General features: G+C 48.4%; 1 protein-coding gene across 2 annotated transcripts in view; it reads left to right on the top strand.

Annotated features, from left to right (window-relative positions):
* Positions 1-17,555, top strand: part of LOC101745890 (uncharacterized) — a 45,317-nt gene extending 27,762 nt beyond the window's left edge. For both annotated transcript variants that reach the window (XM_012696689.4, XM_038021203.2), the window contains 2 exons: positions 10,036-10,198; positions 13,513-17,555. In XM_012696689.4, coding sequence (XP_012552143.2) covers positions 10,036-10,198; positions 13,513-14,553 — 1,204 coding nt within the window. In that variant the 3' untranslated portion in view covers positions 14,554-17,555. The remainder of the gene's footprint in view (positions 1-10,035; positions 10,199-13,512) is intronic.
* The last annotated feature ends 1,668 nt before the right edge of the window (positions 17,556-19,223 follow it).

Genomic DNA, 19,223 nt, shown 5'->3' with positions numbered 1-19,223 from the left:
GTGCATACCATTTTGTCGATCTCAATTTGATGAATATTTATGAATATCGAATAATTTTTATGTTGTCGTGGCCTAAAGGTTAAGACGTCCGGTGTATTCGTATCGAGCGATGCACCGGTGTTCGAATCCCGCAGGCGGGTACCAATTTTTCTAATGAAATACGTACTAAACAAATGTTCACGATTGACTTTCATGGTGAAAGAATAACATCGTTTAATAAAAATCAAACCCGCAAAATTATAATTTGCGTAATTACTGGTGGTAGGACGTCTTGTGGTTCCGCACGGGTAGGTACCACCGCTCTGCCTAGTTCTGCCGTGAAGCAGTAATGCGTTTCGGTTTGAAGGGTGGAGCAGCCGTTGTAACTATACTGAGACCTTAGAACTCATATCTCAAGGTAGGTAGCGGCATTTATGTTGTAGATGTCTATGGGCTCCGGTGACTGGTTATATTTTAGGTATTTCACACCATATCTTGATAAACTATAGCCTATGTGTTATTCTGATAAGTAAGCTATACTACTGTAAAGTTGCATCAAAATCCATCGAATAGTTTTTGCGTGAAAGAGTGACAAACATATATCCATACATTATTACAAACTTTCACATTTAATTTTATAATGTTAAGGATAGTAGGATAATTAAAAAATTACAAGTCAGAACATTGATAAAATTTTAATGGGACCACATGAACACCAAGCAACTTTCAAATAAATAAAACAAATTAATATACACTAAAAACAATAATCATCGAAATCGGTTGGCGTGATATTGAGTTATAGACTTATTCATCTATTTGTCACGCACGTACTTAATGCGAATTTAAGGTTTATATGGTTTTCTCATGGATACCATAATCAGAACTGGACTACATTTAAATGAGACCACACGGAAAGCGTCAGTTTTCTAATAAAAAAAGAATCATCAAAATCGATTCACCTAGTCAAAAGTTATGAGTAACAAACATAAAATCTTACGTTACGGACGTTTTTTCCCGGTTACAGTACCCCTCTGCATCGTCCCATAAGGAACTTCGTTCCAATAGTTCTGGGGTAGCATACAAAAAGTTCTGAGGCAGCATTCAAAAAAAAAACATTTTAATCCAGGCCTACTCCTTCCCGAGGGACCTGGGCGGGCCCCCCGGCGCGCACTCTGCGTGGCCGGGGGCTCCGTCTGTGGGGGAGTTTTGCTGGACTTCCACCGGGCGCGTCCGTAGGTGGCGGATAACGGGATCCTCTGGGAACAGTCCCACTCCCAGGGGTATCGTCCGATCTTTTTCGTTGCAAGGATTCTTAGGTGTTAGGGAGGTAGGTTAGGTGTAGGAGTAGGGTAGCCTAGTTAGGCCTTGCAACGAAAGAGATCGGATGACGCGGACCAAAACCAGCAGGGGGAGTTGCGGGCTCTCCACGCCCTTCACTCGCTGAAGGGTGTTCCTCCTGGAGACGCTCGGGCTCCCTCTCTTTTCCCCTTTCTTCCCCCTTTTTTGTTTTTCTTCGGGTCACGTCCGACCCGTTTCGGACGTAACCCATGGGAGATGGTGGGCCACTTTTGGCCTGCCTTTTCGATGGAGAAGTGAGCCGGCGTTGCTTACGCATCTTCCGGCCGCTGGTCGCCATGTCCCCGGCTTCGGCTACAGGGGCACGCCCTCCAGAGGGGGGTACCGGTATACCGGCGTGGCTTCGTCGTTGCTGCTCTTTTGAGCGTCGGGCGGTGGTCTGCCGTGTTGCTCGTTGCACTCGGCGGGCCGCCGGCCAACCCGTAATCCTCACCGCGTGGGGGACGGGGGCCGCTGCCGCGAGGCACGGGGCCGAGAGGACGTAAACCTCTTTAAAAAATGCCCCAATCCTAAGCTCTGGTGCCCGGCGATGGGATGAATGGCTGGAGGGAGTCCAGTCCCGAGGGTACCAACCAGACCCCAGGGGACCGACCCCTGGTTAATAAAAAAGGACAAATGGAATAATGGCAACAGTTAAAGAATTATTACCCCAGGAGGGTACCTCCCGTTCTGCGGGGGGAGAATCCCTCCGTGCGGTCGAGCGATCGGCCGCACGCTGCCCCACCGTTTCTGGGGGGGGCAAACTTTGTCAAGACGAAGGGGGCGACGGCACGGGTCGCGTAAGGGACAGAGTTCCCACCGTGCTACTGGAGCGCTGCGACAGCCTGATTTCCCTGCACTCGGCGCGAAGCTCCGCGAGGGGCGACGCGTCCAGTGGAAGGGAGACTCCGGCGCTGTTCGCCGATAGTGTTCGGCAACGGACTCGGCGGAAGCGGAAGTCGGCTCGACGGCCGGCGTCCTCCGCTCCGTCTGACTCCTCGGAGGGTGAGCCTGCCAGCGCCAAATATATGGCGTTGGCGGAAGGGCCGGCGACTGCTGCGGCGTCGCCCGCCACAGGATTTGACTTTAACAAGCCATCGTCTTGCGGACTGGACGCTGCCTCTTTGGCGCAGTCTAGGGCCGCCTGCCGTGAGGCAAAAAATAATAGGAAACTAGAAGAGATCGAGCGCCTACAGCGATCCCTAACGCTGGTGGGTCCCTCTGACCCCCTCCGATCATGTAAAATAGTCGGAAAAATTGTTGAGACCATTGCGGCCAAGTCGACTGCAGGCCTCAAGGGCTCAGAAGTGTCGGCCATGAAATCTGCGGCCGCCACACTGGAGGAAAGGCTGCAGGACGTCGTGGACCGCACCACGACGACGGAGACGGCGGGCTTGCGGCAGGAAGTGGCTCTGCTGCACACCCGCCTTGAGCAAGTGTCGACTGAGAATGCCCATCTTCAGTCGGAGAATGGGCAACTTAGAGTGGACATGGCCGAGTTGCGAACGATGGTTGCCGACCTCATCGAGCGGCAACGCAGCTCGGCCCCTGTCCCTCCTCCGCCCGAAGTGGAAGGCCTCAGCGAGGTCGAAGAGTTGAGGCGGCAGCTCCTTATACAGGAGGCGCGCAGCTCCAAGGTGGAGCGTGCGCGGCCGCCCCTCGCCCATGAGGCGAAAGGCAGTGCGCCTGTGCCGGCGCCCCGCAGGCGAGTGCAGCCCGCTGTAAAAACATACAGCGGGAAGAAAGCAACACCCGCGCGAGCTCCCGCTGCGGCTGCACCTATACCCGCGGCTGCGGGGGTGCCGGCACCCACGGCCCCTGCAAGAAAACCGGCGTCCGCTCCTGCTCCGCCCCAGCCTGTGAAGACAGGGCCTGGCAGGAGCCGAAATAAGAAGAAGGGGGGCGTCAACGCCGCCAAACCGGCACCGGCTCCCCAGCCCCGCCCACTGCCCCCCGCCCCGGCCAACATGAATGAGGCCTGGACAACAGTGGTGCGGCGAGGGCCCAAAAAGGTTGCGGCGCCTGTCGCGCCGCGCCCCAAGCCCACCCCTGCGGCTGCCGCTCCCCGCCAAGAGGGTCGAGCGGAGCCGAGGGGCCGAAACGGACGAAGGAGGCCGCGCGCCCCGCGGTCGGCTGCAGTGGTAGTGGAGCTGCTGCCGGCCGGCAAAGAAAAGGGCATCACCTACCACGAGGTGATGACCCAGGCGCGCGGCGGCGTGAATGTGGACGCCCTCGGCGTGGAGGGGGGCATCAAGGTCCGGCAGACGGCCAACGGGGCCCGTCTCATAGAGTGCCCCGGCCCGAACACCAACGCCGCGGCCGAAAAATTGGCGGCCCGGCTGAGGGAGATTCTGCCGGACCCCGAGGTGGTGCGCATCGCGCGGCCCGTGAAGATGGGAGAAGTCAAAATCACGGGCCTCGACGAGTGCGCAACTAAGGAGGAGGTCGCCGCGGCCATCGCGTCGCAGGGCAACTGCGCCCTCGCCGACGTCAAAGTCGGAGAGCTCCGGGTGACATATTCCGGAACCCGGACGGCGTGGGCGCGTTGCCCGATTGCAACGGCGACCCTCCTGGCCACCCCTCCACAGGGGCGGCCTTCCGACAGCCCAGGAAGGCTGCGCGTGGGCTGGGTAGTGGCCCACGTGCAGCTGCAGGATGCCAGGCCGTGGCGCTGTCTTCGGTGCTTCGGCACCGGCCACGGCCTCGCCAAGTGCCCCTCGACCGTGGACCGCAGCGGCTTGTGTTTCCGCTGCGGCCAACCGGGGCACAAGGCAGCCTCCTGCTCCACAGCCGCGCCGCACTGCGTCTTGTGCGACGCGGCCAAAAGGAAGGCCGACCACCGGGCCGGGGGCCCGGCGTGTAAATCCGCCCCCTCCTTTACAAAAACGAGGAGGGGCGGAAAGAAAAAGAAGCCGGCTGCAAAAAGGGCAGCCGGTGAGTCAGCTCCCGCCGCGGCACCAGAGCAGCCGCAAGGCGGGACAGACGAGGGAGCGATGGACGTAGCCCCGTAATGGGTTGCGTCCATCGCTTCCTCCAAAGTAATTTGAACCACTCCGCCAGGGCACAGGATCTCCTCGTCCACACCATGGCGGAGTGGTCAATAGACGTCGCTGTCGCTGCGGAGCCGTACTTCGTCCCCACCGACCAGGACTGCTGGATGGGGGACGTCGACGGCTCCGTGGCCATTGTGTTGAGACAGTCCGCGGCGTTACCCCCCTTGGAAATGGTGGCCAGGGGAACCGGGTACGTCGCGGCTAGGATCGACGGGACCGTCGTGATCGGGGCGTACTTTTCTCCGAACAGGAGCCTCGCCGAGTTCGAGCGGTTTCTGGGCGGGCTCGAGGCGCTTTTACACCGCCTCGGGTCCCGCCCTGTCATCGTCGCGGGGGACCTCAATGCCAAGTGCACGGCTTGGGGTTCCCCCCGCACGAATGCGCGAGGCGAGACCCTTTCGGAGTGGGCGATCGCGACCGGCCTCTGTCTTCTAAACAGAGGTACGGTCGCGACTTGCGTGCGGTGGAACGGGGAATCTCACGTGGACGTGACGTTCGCGTCCCCGTCCGCCGTGCGCCGCACCCGCGGCTGGCGCGTACTCGAGGGGGCGGAGACGCTCTCGGACCACAGATACGTCCGATTCGAGCTCTCTGCCTCCTCCTTGTCGTTGTCGTCAGCTGCGGGCGCCCGCGGTGAGGAGGAGCTCCCGCAAGGTGCGCCCCGTTCGTTCCCCAGGTGGGCCTTGAAACGAATGAACAAGGAGTTGCTGATGGAGGCGGCCGCTGTTGCTGCGTGGGCGCCAAAACCCGCGCGGCTCGCGGACGTGGATGCGGAGGTCGACTGGTTCCGGGGCACCATGGCAAACATTTGTGATGCCGCCATGCCCCGGGTCGGCCCCCGAGCACCACGTGGGGGTGCGTTCTGGTGGTCGCCCGAGATCGCAAGACTCCGCGAGGAGTGCGTGAGGGCGCGCCGCCGGAGCGCACGCCACCGCCGCCGCCGTCGTCGCGACGCTGCGTTCGCGGAGACGGCGGCCCAGCTGCACGCTGACTGTCGTCAAAAGCAGACGGCGCTGCAGCTGGCCATCGGCGAGGCCAGGAAGCAGAGCATGAAGACTCTCCTGGTGTCGCTCGACGAAGATCCCTGGGGGCGCCCATACAAGATGGTTCGCAGGAAACTGCAGCCGTGGGCGCTCCCGGTGACCGAGCGGCTCCAGCCTCGGCAGCTGCGGGAAATTGTTACGGCACTCTTCCCGCCGGCAGCGGGGGGGGACTTTGAGCCCCCCCAGATGGACGCCACGTGGGGCACGCCTCCGCGTCGCCCCAGCGTTCCCGCTGCCGAGGAGCCCCCTCCCCCTATCACGGGGGCGGAGATCCATGCGGCCGTGTCCAGAATGAGAGCGAAGGACGCGGCCCCCGGCCCTGACGGCGTTCACGGCCGGGTCTGGAGCTTGGCCTTCGAGGCCCTAGGGGACCGGCTCGGGGGGCTTTTCGAAGCGTGCCTCGAGTCGGGACGGTTCCCGTCGAAATGGAAGACGGGCAGACTGGTCCTTCTGCGGAAGGACGGGCGCCCCGCGGACTCACCCGCGGGCTATCGCCCCATCGTGTTGCTGGACGAAGCGGGCAAGATGCTCGAGAGAATCGTCGCGGCCCGCATCGTCCGGCACCTGACCGAGACGGGTCCCGATCTTTCGGCGGAGCAATACGGCTTCAGGGAGGGCCGCTCGACGATCGACGCGATTCTGCGCGTGAGGGCCCTCTCCGACGAAGCCGTATCCCGGGGCGGGGTGGCGATGGCGTTATCCTTAGATGTAAGGAACGCCTTCAACACCCTGCCCTGGTCGGTGATCGCGGGGGCGCTGGAGTATCACGGCGTCCCCGCATACCTCCGCCGACTGATCGGCTCCTATCTCGAGGGCAGGTCGATCCAGTGCATCGGACACGGTGGGGCGATGTACCGCTTTCCGGTCGAGCGCGGTGTTCCGCAGGGGTCTGTCCTGGGCCCCCTGCTGTGGAACATCGGCTACGACTGGGTCCTGCGGGGCGTCATTCGGGGTCCCCTCCCCGGGCTGAGCGTAATATGTTACGCCGACGACACGTTGGTCGTGGCTCCGGGGAGGGACTACCGGGAGTCTGCCCGTCTGGCGTGCGCAGGCGTGGCACACGTCGTCACCAGGATCCGACGGTTGGGGCTCGAGGTGGCGCTCGACAAAACCCAGGCCCTGCTCTTTCACGGGCCGGGACGAGCGCCGCCTCTGGGTGCCCACCTCGTGATCGGAGGCGTCCGCGTCGGGGTCGGGGTGACCGGTCTTCGGTACCTCGGCCTTGAACTGGACGGTCGGTGGAGCTTCCGCGCTCACTTCGAAAAATTGGGCCCTCGGCTGATGGCGACGGCCGGCTCTCTGAGCCGGCTTCTTCCAAACGTCGGGGGTCCCGATCAGGTGGCGCGCCGCCTCTACATGGGGGTGGTGTGGTCGATGGCACTCTACGGGGCTCCCGTATGGTGCCACGCCCTGACCCGCGAGAACGTCGCGGCGCTGCGACGTCCGCAGCGCGCGATCGCGGTCAGGGCGATCCGAGGATACCGCACCGTCTCCTTCGAGGCGGCGTGCTTGCTCGCCGGGGCGCCACCCTGGGACCTGGAGGCGGAGGCGCTCGCTGCCGATTACAGGTGGCGTAGCGACCTCCGCTCTAGGGGGGAAGGGCGCCCCGGCGAAGGTGTAGTTCGAGCGCGGAGGCTCCAATCTCGGCGGTCCGTGCTGGAGGCGTGGTCTCGCCGCTTGGCGGACCCGTCGGCCGGCCTCCGTACCGTCGAGGCGGTCCGCCCGGTTCTCGCGGACTGGGTGGGCCGCGACCGCGGATGCCTCACCTTCCGGCTAACGCAGATGCTTACCGGCCATGGTTGTTTCGGCCGGTACTTGCACAAGATAGCCGGAAGGGAACCGACGGCGCAGTGCCACCACTGCGCGGACCGCGACGAGGAAGACACAGCGGAACACACGCTGGCGCGTTGCTCTGGATTCGACGAGCAACGCGCCGCCCTCGTCGCGGTCATAGGAGAGGACCTCTCGCTGCCGCGCGTCGTGGCTACGATGCTCGGCAGCGACGCGTCCTGGAAGGCGATGCTCGACTTCTGCGAGTCCACCATCTCGCAGAAGGAGGCGGCGGAGCGAGAGAGGGAGAGCTCTTCCCTTTCCGCACCGATCCGTCGCCGTCGAGCCGGGGGCCGGAGGCGGGAATACGCCCGTACGTCCCGGCCCCTGTAGGTGGCGGCCTCCCCCCGGTGAAGGTCAAGGGGCGACCTGAGGGGGTGAGGCCGCGCGGCGCGCTACCAGCACTCTAGCGCGCCGCCGTGGAGTGATTAGAGCGACCGGTCGACGGTGTATCGCGTCCCGACCCGGCAGGCTGGTTCTGGTCCAGCGGGGTATTCCGGGACACCAGCGGCACCGTCTGGGCGGCCCGACGGGCTGCCGTACCGAGACGGCCGACGTTTCAGAGCCTTCGATTCGCCTCGAAGGCTCCGTCGGCTGGGCGTCCTTGGGGTGAGCCGCGCCGTCTGGTTGTAGTGTTGACCGCGGTAGCCCCCCTACCTCATCCGGGTTCTGACCTCGGAGGGGATCGGACGTCGGGTGTAAGAGTGCAGAGGAGTCGTTTAGTGGGTGGGCTCTAAAATCCTTGGGCCCGCGGTCTGCTCACAACACCATGCAGATCGTTGAGTCTCACATACCCCGCGCGCCCCTTTTGCGCGGGGACCTCGTAGGAGGTTCGGCCCTCTACCCGAAAAAAAAAAAAAAAAAAAAAAAAAAAAAAAAAAAGGCCTACTCCTTTTTTTGAAGTCGGCTAACAACATTCTGATTGGCACTAAAATAAAAATAAGCTTGGCTAAAATTGTATTTGATTCGTTTATTAAGCCTTATCTAAATGGCATTTAAAAGCGACTTACGCGCTTTAATGTTAAGGCTTACTTTTATTTGTTTTGCAGCTTACATATAATCTTATTACACGAACGTATAATTTATGATGCGTAAACGCGAGCACAATGCGTTGAGATAATATTATTATTTTGTTATTACTTTTTAACCGACTTCAAAAAAGGAGGAGGGCTTGAATACTCATTTTAATTGATTAGGGTGCTTTTCTTTTGTGTTATCTTGAAACTAGAATATTGGTAGACATTTCATAGCACTAGATAGTTGTTATGACAGGGATATCAGTGGCGAGAGATACGGTGATAAGAATGAAATTAGAGATTCATCTTTAATAATTCGTTTATTAGCTCTATTGCATTTTAATTAGGCAACGGGAGAAGCCACACGCGGGTACTGTAACAATCAAAATACAATAGGCTTTCGAACTTATGCAGTGACTGGTAGGCAGCGACTTGGCTGTGACCTTGACATTGCTGACGTCAGTGAGCGAAAGGTATCACCACCCTGCCTATTTCTGCCGTGAAGCAGTAATACATTTCGGTTTGAAGGGTGGGGCAGCCGTTGTAACTATACTGAGACCTTAGAACTTGTATCTCAAGGTGGGTGGCGCATTTACGTCGTAAATGTCTATGGGCTCCAGTAACCACTTAACACCAGGTGGGCTGTGAGCTCGTTTACCCACCTGAGCAATAAAAAAAAATTGAGTTAACTTTTACGCTATCGAGAACGTTAAAAAAGTCGCACTAGGCACACTAAAACCGCTTCGAACGGGACCACACGTGAACTGGCTCACGCGTCAAATCAATAATCACACGTGCTTGCATAGTTAGGTCTCAACTTCCAATAGTTGCAGATATCATTCAGATAAAATGGGTCCTTACAAGAGGACTTTCCAGATTTGGTTATCTCTGGTAGTTTGATGAGTGTTACAAGCGAGACGTAATCTCTAAATTCTACGTAAATCATTTTCTATGTACAGGATCGTTTGGAACCTCTGGGTCTGCGGAGGGACTTTGGTTCCCTCTGTATGTTCTATATGTTCCATGGAGAGTGCTCTGACGAATTGTTTGAGATGATCCCTCATCTCCTTTTTATCATTGCACATCCCGCCATCGGAGCAGAGTTCATCCATATTACCTGGAACCGCTGCGCTCATCGACAGTGCGTTTCCAGAGGTCTTTTTTGCCACGTACAATTCGGCTATGGAATGAGCTCCCCTCCACGGTGTTTCCCAAGCGCTATGACATGTCCTTCTTCAAACGAGGCTTGTGGAGAGTATTAAGCGGTAGGCAGCGGCTTGGCTCTGCCCCTGGCATTGCTGAAGTCCATGAGCGACGGTAACCACTCACCATCAGGTGGGCCATATGCTCGTCTGCCAACAAGGGCAATAAAGAAAGGTATTTACCACCATCCTACCGGTTTTTGTCGCAAAGCATTCTCGCGCAGCTTAATATCTGAGCTTATCTGCCGATCTACAACATTAAAGAAAATAATTCCTAGCCTGTTTACAAGTAACTATTAAACTAATTATAAAACAATCAACGTAGTTAAAGCACTAAGTATATTTAAACAAAGACTACTAGCTTATTTATATAGATTGTTGTCTGAAAACGTATTTTAATTACACAATTTCTTTGTTCAGTGATAAGAAAATTGTACGTCCTCGTTTATCCGTCTCCAAGATGGAGCATAAGATTAGAATTAGATGATAATTAAATTAATTTAAAACTCGGTTAGACTCGACTCGGCTCCATTAAATTGTATTCGGCTTTATTCGAAACCTCAACGCTTATTTCCAGGTTAGACGAGACCACAGTTTACGCAAATGGCCATGTCAATGTGGGGGCGAGCCTCGACAGCGTGGTCACGGAGCAGCCCTTCAACAACAATCATCTGCCGCCACGCGCCATCATGGGCAGAGAACTCAATGAAATACCACTGCACGCTGACAAGCTTTTTGAGGTACAAAAAATTAGTAGATGTAAAAATGCGCTCGTGATTAGAGAAGGGTCCATCGTCTAACAGTTAAAATGTCCGCTGTTTATCGTTATATTATCCCAAGAGCCCGCGACAGCCAGACCTTCGTTATATTATAAAAGCTGAAAGTTTCTCTGTGTATGTCTCCAACACAGGTAAGAACGACCCGCGATTATAGAGTTCCGATTGTGGTTACTTGGGCAGGTAACAGGCAGTAAAGGTATATAAAATAGTACCTTAAATTCGTTAAAGTATAAAGGTTGTTTTTTTAATATTTAGTCCAGAATATCTTTAGAAATCATGATATCCGTTGCCGGACACTTTTTCCAGTTGTTACCCCCTGCCAGACACCCTTAAACTTTAATAAATTTTAATTATACTTTCGTTATACTATAAAAGCTAAATTTTATATATGTTACTTAGGGACTTATAAAAATATGTTACCCCAATAGCCGGACAGTTTTAATGGTTCTTACATGTTGCCAGACACATTGAGAGCCCGCTGTAGGTGCGAGCGCGAGGTAGCAACTGTTCAAGCGGGTGTGAGCGAGATAGAGTGCTTAGTCTATTGTGATCTTTTAAGATATCCAATAAAAAAATTATTTTATTACGTTCATAGCAATATTATAGAAAATAAAAAAGGTTATTTTAATATTATAAAGTACAAACAAAATATTACATGTCAAAGAAAAATATTTAATCGTTCTTATAATTTTCCTCATTGTTGTCGATATTGAACTATCGAGTCGGCCTGAGGGGCCACGAGGGGGGGCATAGCTACTACCGTATCCGATTTGAGAGTACGAGCTAAGCGGTAGTAAGACCTTTGAGAGGGCGCGAGTCCTTCTAAGAAATCAGACCATCTGGCATCTCGGACTTCGGCGATGCGAGACTTTACGTCGCGTTGTAGGGCACGCATTCGAGTACGATTTTCCACTGTAGGATACCTATCGTAGGCACGGATCGAAGCGTTCTTAGCTCTAAGGAGTTCCCTAATATCGTCGGGCAATTTGAAGCGGTGAAGGAAGTCCTCCACCACAACTTGCTTCGATGACCTATCTAATGTCGAGGTGATGTGTGACGTTACGATGTCTATGGCTTCAGCGGTATCCTGAGGAGACGGGGTAGAGTCCGGGCTAAACGGGAGCGATGGTGGATCAGATTCAGCCAGGCTAATGCCCAGCGTGTGCCAATCCACCACAGTCCTCGTGACGGGAACGGAATCGGGAGCGCGACCGAGCTTCATAATGACGGGGCGGTGGTCTGAATCTAACTCTAAAACTACTTCGATCGAGTGTAAGCGCAGAGTTACGTTTTTTAATAACGCTATGTCGAGTATATCCGGGCGATGCGCGATATTTAGCGGGTAGTGAGTCGGGGTTAGCGGAGCGATGATATCGAAGGCGAGATCATCGACTAACGCGTCGAGCCGCCTGCCATTAGGGGTTGTGGTGTGTGAGTTCCACCTGATGTGTTTACAATTTAGGTCGCCCGCCAGAATGACAGAGCTTCCCATGCCGAGTGGCGCCTCGATATCACTGCTTAGAACGGATAAATCCTATAAACAACAGCTGATGTGCAGTAAAAGATCACAATAGACTAAGCACTCTATCTCGCTCACACCCGCTTGAACAGTTGCTACCTCGCGCTCGCACCTACAGCGGGCTCTCAATGTGTCTGGCAACATGTAAGAACCATTAAAACTGTCCGGCTCTTGGGGTAACATATTTTTATAAGTCCCTAAGTAACATATATAAAATTTAGCTTTTATAGTATAACGAAAGTATAATTAAAATTTATTAAAGTTTAAGGGTGTCTGGCAGGGGGTAACAACTGGAAAAAGTGTCCGGCAACGGATATCATGATTTCTAAAGATATTCTGGACTAAATATTAAAAAAACAACCTTTATACTTTAACGAATTTAAGGTACTATTTTATATACCTTTACTGCCTGTTACCTGCCCAAGTAACCACAATCGGAACTCTATAATCGCAGGTCGTTCTTACCTGTGTTGGAGACATACACAGAGAAACTTTCAGATTTTATAAAATAACGAAGGTCTGGCTGTCGCGGGCTCTTGCTCTATATCTAATACAGGCTTCAAATCTCAAACCCATCATGAGTATCTAATACTTGTTCAAAGATCACCTTAAAGACTCAACGTGTAATTTAAATTATTAAAAAAAAACGGGATGTATATTTCACCAGATAATGCAAAGACGCTGTCTTTCTAAGCATGTTCTATCGGATCCTCTCAATCCACTCTCGGTACTCTTTGTTGCTCCAAGCGTCGATCACCGTCCTGTAATCTGGCCCATAGACACAACCCACTGATTTTCTCGCTGAATCCCCGTAGGGCCTCGCGATTCCAATCCAATGGTAGATTCAGCGAAGCACTGCTATTGCTAGGGATAGTGCTAGCAGTTCTTCCCATTTTAAGCCCTATGAGCTCACCTATCAATCCGAGCGTGGTTGAAAAAGCGTAAACCTATCGATGATTAGGTAGAAAAAAAAATGGCCTGTCTATAACCCGATCCGCCATCCGGTCCCATTTAAAAATCTCCATAATTTGAAATCTCCTAATAATTTCATCAAAATCGATACAGCCGTTTCGGAATCTATAGGAAAAATAATAACACATCGACTTATTGATTAGTCGCAATTTAAAAGGCGTTGTCACGAAATTGGCAGACATTCGTCTCTGTCCTTCATATAATCTTGAAGCCATTAGCGTGTCTATATCAAAATATTTTGCTTTAAGCGTAGTTGTTTCACACATGCCTCTCATTTGGGACCAGTTCGAGACTGTTTACTTTAACCGGCAGATGATCAGCTCAATTGATATTTAGTACTAAACACCATAATGCACATGAATTGCTGCGCTGCTGCGTCACGTTACCAAAACCAATCCCTCCATCAGTACTCGAGAGTGAAATTTGAGGACAAGAATAAAGATTAAGACCTTTTTTAACGAAGGACCTTTCTAAAAAACGGTTCGTCTATCCCACAGATTACCTGATCCCATTGACGTCATTACGTGAATCTGCAATCCAGCTTAAATTCATTAAGTCGAAGTCTCCAGGGTATTTTATAATCTAATGACTCTCCCACTAGTCAAATCGAACACGGGCAGCCTTTCTATCGAAATAGCTGGAAATTTCTATGGAAATAAAATTTCTATGGGAATAGAGTCGTACCAGTAAATTTTGCTACCATTTATTTCATTCAAATGCCCTATGCACTATACTAATACACTACATCAAATTGAATTAAACATTGACCAGACGTAACTTACAGGTGTTCTCCAAATCTCTGATATTCAGAGAAGACCACGAGCTCAAATCGAAGGGCAGCAGGGAATCGCTGGACGAACTTGAAACAAAATCGGAACCAGACTATCTCTCGGACAAACCTAATAGAACTAAGGTATACTTCGAAGACGAGGTCAATTCTCCTGTCACTGACTTTGAGATCATGTTCAAAGATGAGCTCCTCGCAAATCACGACATGTTCAAAATTGACGAAGAAGAAGAAAGCGACAAGGAGAGTCAGGATATAGATGGCGAAGAAGGACTAACTATGAACGTCGCAGTTAGAAAACAAGATGTGATTAAGCCCAGTACCGTTACTATCAAAGACGAATCTAAAATAACCACACCGCATCCAGTATACCAATACGATCCAGTTTCCGTAATGGCTTTACCTTCAACCCTTTCCTTACCAAGGGTGGAAAGCGTCAAAGGAATCTTGAGGCAGAAGGGCGATTTACCGAGAAGCCACAGCGCTAAGACTTTAGAGAGAGTGGATAGTGGATCTAAGCTACGACCTACTCTCAACAGGGTTGAGAGCTTAAAGAACATCGACCCTACAAAAATAAACAAAGTCCTAGCAAGAGTACCGCACAGAAGCGCGTCGTTCTTGAACATTCCTGAGCATTTGGCACCAGAGAAACCGCCGTTAGTAAAAAGCAAATCCATCGTCGGCGTTATGTCGATGCACGACGAATTAAAACTGAGTCAACTACCCGACACTCCTATCATAAAAAGTACTAACTTACCAAGGTTTTTCGCTGATGGACCGTCCCTACCTGAATATAAAGGCGAGACTAGCCTGCAGAGTATTAAAGAGAAGACCGCTATTATGTTCAAGGAAAATGACTTCAGCATGCCCAGGTATTATGGTGGAGTCTCTAAATCGAACGAACAGCTAAACGAAAGTAAATCTATGCCCGATTTAAGGAACCCCGCGTCTTCGGCCAAAGTCAGTAAGAGACTGGTCAAGTTGAGGGGGAAATTGAAGCCATTAGTAATTAGGAAAAGTTCTGATGAGCGATTATAATTTAGTGAGATGATGAGAATGAGATGAATTTAAGATGATTATTTCTATGGTTTGCACAAGACGTGGACAACTAAATTTTATTTTTATTTTTATTTTTATTGCTTATATGGGTGGACGAGTTCACAGCCCACCTGGTATTAACTGGTTTCTGGAGCCCATAGACATCTACGACGTAAATGCGGCACCCACCTTGAGATATAAGTTCAAAGGTCTCAAGTATAGTCACAACGGCGGCCCCACCCTTCAAACCGAAACGCATTACTGCTTCATGGCAGAGATAGGCAGGGTGGTGGTACCTACTAGTGCAGACTCAAAAGAAGTCCCCACCAGTTAAACCACTGTTAAAAGAAAACGAATTTTGGCTTTAAAGTATGGATGCAGTTTACTTAGTAGCTCTAGATTCAAAATGGCACAAACTATGTAGTTAATACTTTTAGGTTATTTTCCGAACCACATTTGTTTTGAGTTCACGAGTAGGTACTTACGGTTAGATTTTTAGTAATTTATTGTGTCTATTCGCGATTTTTGTGATTACGTGAACAATATAATTGTAAATAGACATGCTTTAACAAAAACCGGCTACAAATAGGAAAAAAAAAGATGTTCCAAAACAAATTAATATACACTAAAAACAATAATCATCGCAATCGGTTGGCGTGATATTGAGTTATTGACTTATTCATCTATTTGTCGCGCACGTACTTATTGCAAATTTAAGACTTATACTGTTTTCTCATGGATACCATTATCAGAACTGGACTAAATTGGAATCACACGGGAAGCGTCAGCTTTTTAATAAAAAAAGAATCATCAAAATCTATTCACCCAGTCAAAAGTTATGAGGTAACGAACATAAAAAAAACACGGTTGGATTGAGAACCTCCTCCTTTTTTGGAGTCTGTTAAAAAACGAGTTGCTCGTAAACTGTAATGAACTTTGACATTAGAGACATAAGGTCTATTTGCGCTTTGTACTGATCTGTGTGTGTATCTTCTTTTTCTATTTCTTGTAATTACACTAAAACTAGGTTTTACTTAAAATATGTTAGTCTATTACAATATTTATTTGTTCTAATTGATATATTGAAAATTAGGCCTTTTGTTTCTGATGTCTAAAACTATGATTAGTTTATAACAATATAGATATTACAGAATAAGGATAAGGAAAAATCAAACAGATTACGTCTTCATAATATTTATTTGTATTTCTTTCCTTGTAAAACAACATTTTTGTTTGATGACGTTTCAAATTATAATTAATCTACTTAATGTGGTGATGTAAAAAGTAAGATTTATTTTTTTCACTTTTTGCCAATTTTGTATATATTTTTAATTGCGACTTTAGCGGTTAAGTGATTGTATTTTATAATGAAATATCAGTATTTGGGCTCAAATTTTGTTGTGATGTCTTTAATGTAAGTTGAACACAGATGATAGGTATGCGATAGATTTATTTCTTTTCTTCATTGCCGTTCGTTGGCTTTACGCGGATTTGCCTCTAGAAATGCCTTGCTTCATGTCCGCGGACCACTTCAAACAGGCGACTGATGTACTCGTTGGACTAATAGAAAGATGACAACTCAATTTCAAAGATCAAAGTCAATAGAAAATAAACTATTCCATACCATCTCTATTCCGAATAGGTCGCAAGCGAACATACTTTTTTTTCTATCCAAAGCGGTTTTTGTAGGTCATAAGTGTTAATTTTACACGAAGAAAATAATGATTCAAGAAAACGAACAAAGCCATAATTCACTAATTATAAGACGTTTAAGATTAATCTCATATTAAAAAAAAAAATAGTTTAAAAAACCTAACAAAATACGCCTTTAAAGAAAATCCAACTAAAAAATAGAAAAAAGAATTTTAATAAATTTGAATTAAAAATAGTGTAAGAATTTTTTTTTTTTTTTTGTAATAAAGCGTGGTGTGCTTTTCAGGATATTATCAAAATAACCCTTCTACTAATATATTATCTGTTCATAAAATATTTTTAACTACTGATACCATGCACCCCGCGCCTTTTTTACAATAAAATCATTTTTTCTTACACTATTTTTAATTCAAATTTATTAAAATTGATTTTCTATTTTTTAGTTGGATTTTCTTTAAAAGCGTATTTTGTTAGTTTTTTAAAACTATTATTTATTTTTCATTTTTTAATTGAATTTAATTATTTTCAATTTTTTTTTTATATTGAATTGTCATCGATCTTTAATAAGTATACCAAATTTCAAGTTAAACTGACGTTTTGAAGGGGGTCAAAATTATGTTCAAAGATTCCGTTACATACTGACATACATACGTCTGAAGCTAATAAAAGCGTATTAAAAAAAACATTGGTAGATATATCACGAAATGTTAAACTTAAGCATTCAATTACTGGTGGTAGGACCTCTTGTGAGTCCGCGCGGGTAGGTACCACCACCCTGTCTATTTCTGCCGTGAAGCAGTAATGCGTTTCGGTTTGAAGGGTGGGGCAGCCGTTGTAACTATACTGAGACCTTAGAACTTATATCTCAAGGTGGGTGGCGCATTTACGTTGTGGATGTATATGGGCTCCAGTAACCTCTTAACACCAGGTGGGCTGTGAGCTCGTCCACCCATGTAAGAAACAAAAAAAATAAAAATCAACATAATATTACTTGTAACATAAAACTGTTTCATAGCAGCGTGTTTTTTTTATTATCCCTCTATGAAATAATTTTCTTGCTTTCATATTTTGTTATATGTACTTATTTTCTTTTCTTTAGTAAAATTTTCATCGCATATTTTTGTTTGCACGAAATATTTACAAAGAAAACTATGAATGTGATAAAGAGTGTTCGTAAACAAATCATATTAATGTCTTACAAATATTTACAAATGTCCAAACTATAGTATACGAGAATATGTGGATGTTATTATGTATAATTAATTATAAATGTCTTAATTGATCTGAAATTTTATCACTTTACTATTGTTCTTGTGTGTCTAAGCTTTAAATAAATATAATTAATTTTATTTTCATTGCTTTTAATTTATGATCGTTCCGTCGGTGTAATGGTTAGTGACCATATTCGGTTTCGAAGTCAGTATCTACGTCTAAAATGTTTGGTATATGACCTCAAGATATTCTATAAATTCATTGTCCACCCGTGACCATGGTGCTAGGCAGCGTGCCGAAGCTTCTAGAGCTGCGTCAATATCATTTTACCCCGTTAAAAATAGTGTTTGTAATAACAATAAAGAATTGAAGTTTTAAAAATTGATAGATGAGGCCGTCAGCGCAAAAGTGGCCATAGTTATTATGGGGGAATGAGGTTTAAGCTTTCATGAAGTTCAATTTTGAATAGGCAAAAAAACAATACGCGCAAAAATAATTCTTACAAAGTTCTTTTTTTTTATGATTCGAAGATTACTGGTGCCCCGAAGGCCTTTCCAGTTTCACCAGGACAGGAGCTTCTTACAAAGTCATCTATGGGTGAACCTATGGATAAGCCGGTTTTGCATCAAAATTTATTATATATATTTTAAATAAATTGCAATATACATAATAATATAAGCATGATTATGAAAAATTGTGGGTTTGGCCACTTTTGCGCTGCCTCAGATGTTGTTATAATAAAAATAAAAACGATGTTCGAATATATATAGGTATACATATAACTACTATATACATATGCGTAATGAACTGTTTTCTTTTTCATACCTATACTAATAGCCTTGAGAGGCTATATCAGCCCTAGCGTGTAGGTGAGCTCTTGGAGCTCAAACCGGAGGTGTTGCTAGCACTGGCCCTAGCAAGAGTAGTACTTCGCAGAATCTACCGCAGGAATGGAAACGTGACCCACTGAGAAGATCCGGCGAGAAGTTCAATGGGCCTTGTCTATGGGTTAATTCATTCGTCGATCCCTTCGTCGCAAGCTACGGGTTCGACGAGGACGGTGAACGGTGCTTCAGGTACCTAAAAGCACCGTTAATGGATCGGGAGGATCCGTAATGACGTGCTTAGCGCGACATCGACTGTTTACCATTTTGTCCACAGGATCGGGTATGTGATGAACTGTAGGGCAACTCACGGCCGTATTATCATAATAAATAATATATAAAATTCAAAAATTTGCAGTCCAGTCCAGACGACTTGTTCAAAATATGATTATACATATTTTGGATGATATTAGAACAAACCAAGGCAGCATATCAGGCCTGTGTGATATCGGGATATTGTGTAATATGCGAGAACATTTCGAAACACAACATAAACTATAATAAACACCAGAGAAAATAATGCAAATGTATGTTCGTTTAAAATGTCAATAGTAATTTGGGCATTGGACTGAGTCAGTTGTACTTGCTCGGAAATTAAAACCAGTTTCACGGTTCAATTTTGCTTTTTCAACTTTAATATACATATTCTTCCCAACATGTAATATTTCTCATACATATTCTGGGTTTCTGGATCAAATTTGACCAAATCCCCATCGCGCAAGATTTTGCCCATCGGAAATGGCGTTGAATAGGACACACTACGGCGCAGTGGAGTCAACGCAGCATCAATCTTAGTGGCAACCGCGTGACAGGAGAAGACTTGGTCGCTCTGTACACACAGCGGAGCACCGTGGAAACCGAGATGAGGACTGCCATCCTGACCTGGAATAATGTTAAAGACCATGCGCAAGAGAGAGTCAA

Source organism: Bombyx mori, chromosome 28 (genome assembly GCF_030269925.1).
Source record: "Bombyx mori chromosome 28, ASM3026992v2".
In the NCBI taxonomy this organism is placed as follows: Eukaryota; Metazoa; Arthropoda; class Insecta; order Lepidoptera; family Bombycidae; genus Bombyx; species Bombyx mori.
This window is presented reverse-complemented; position numbering and strand designations above follow the sequence as displayed.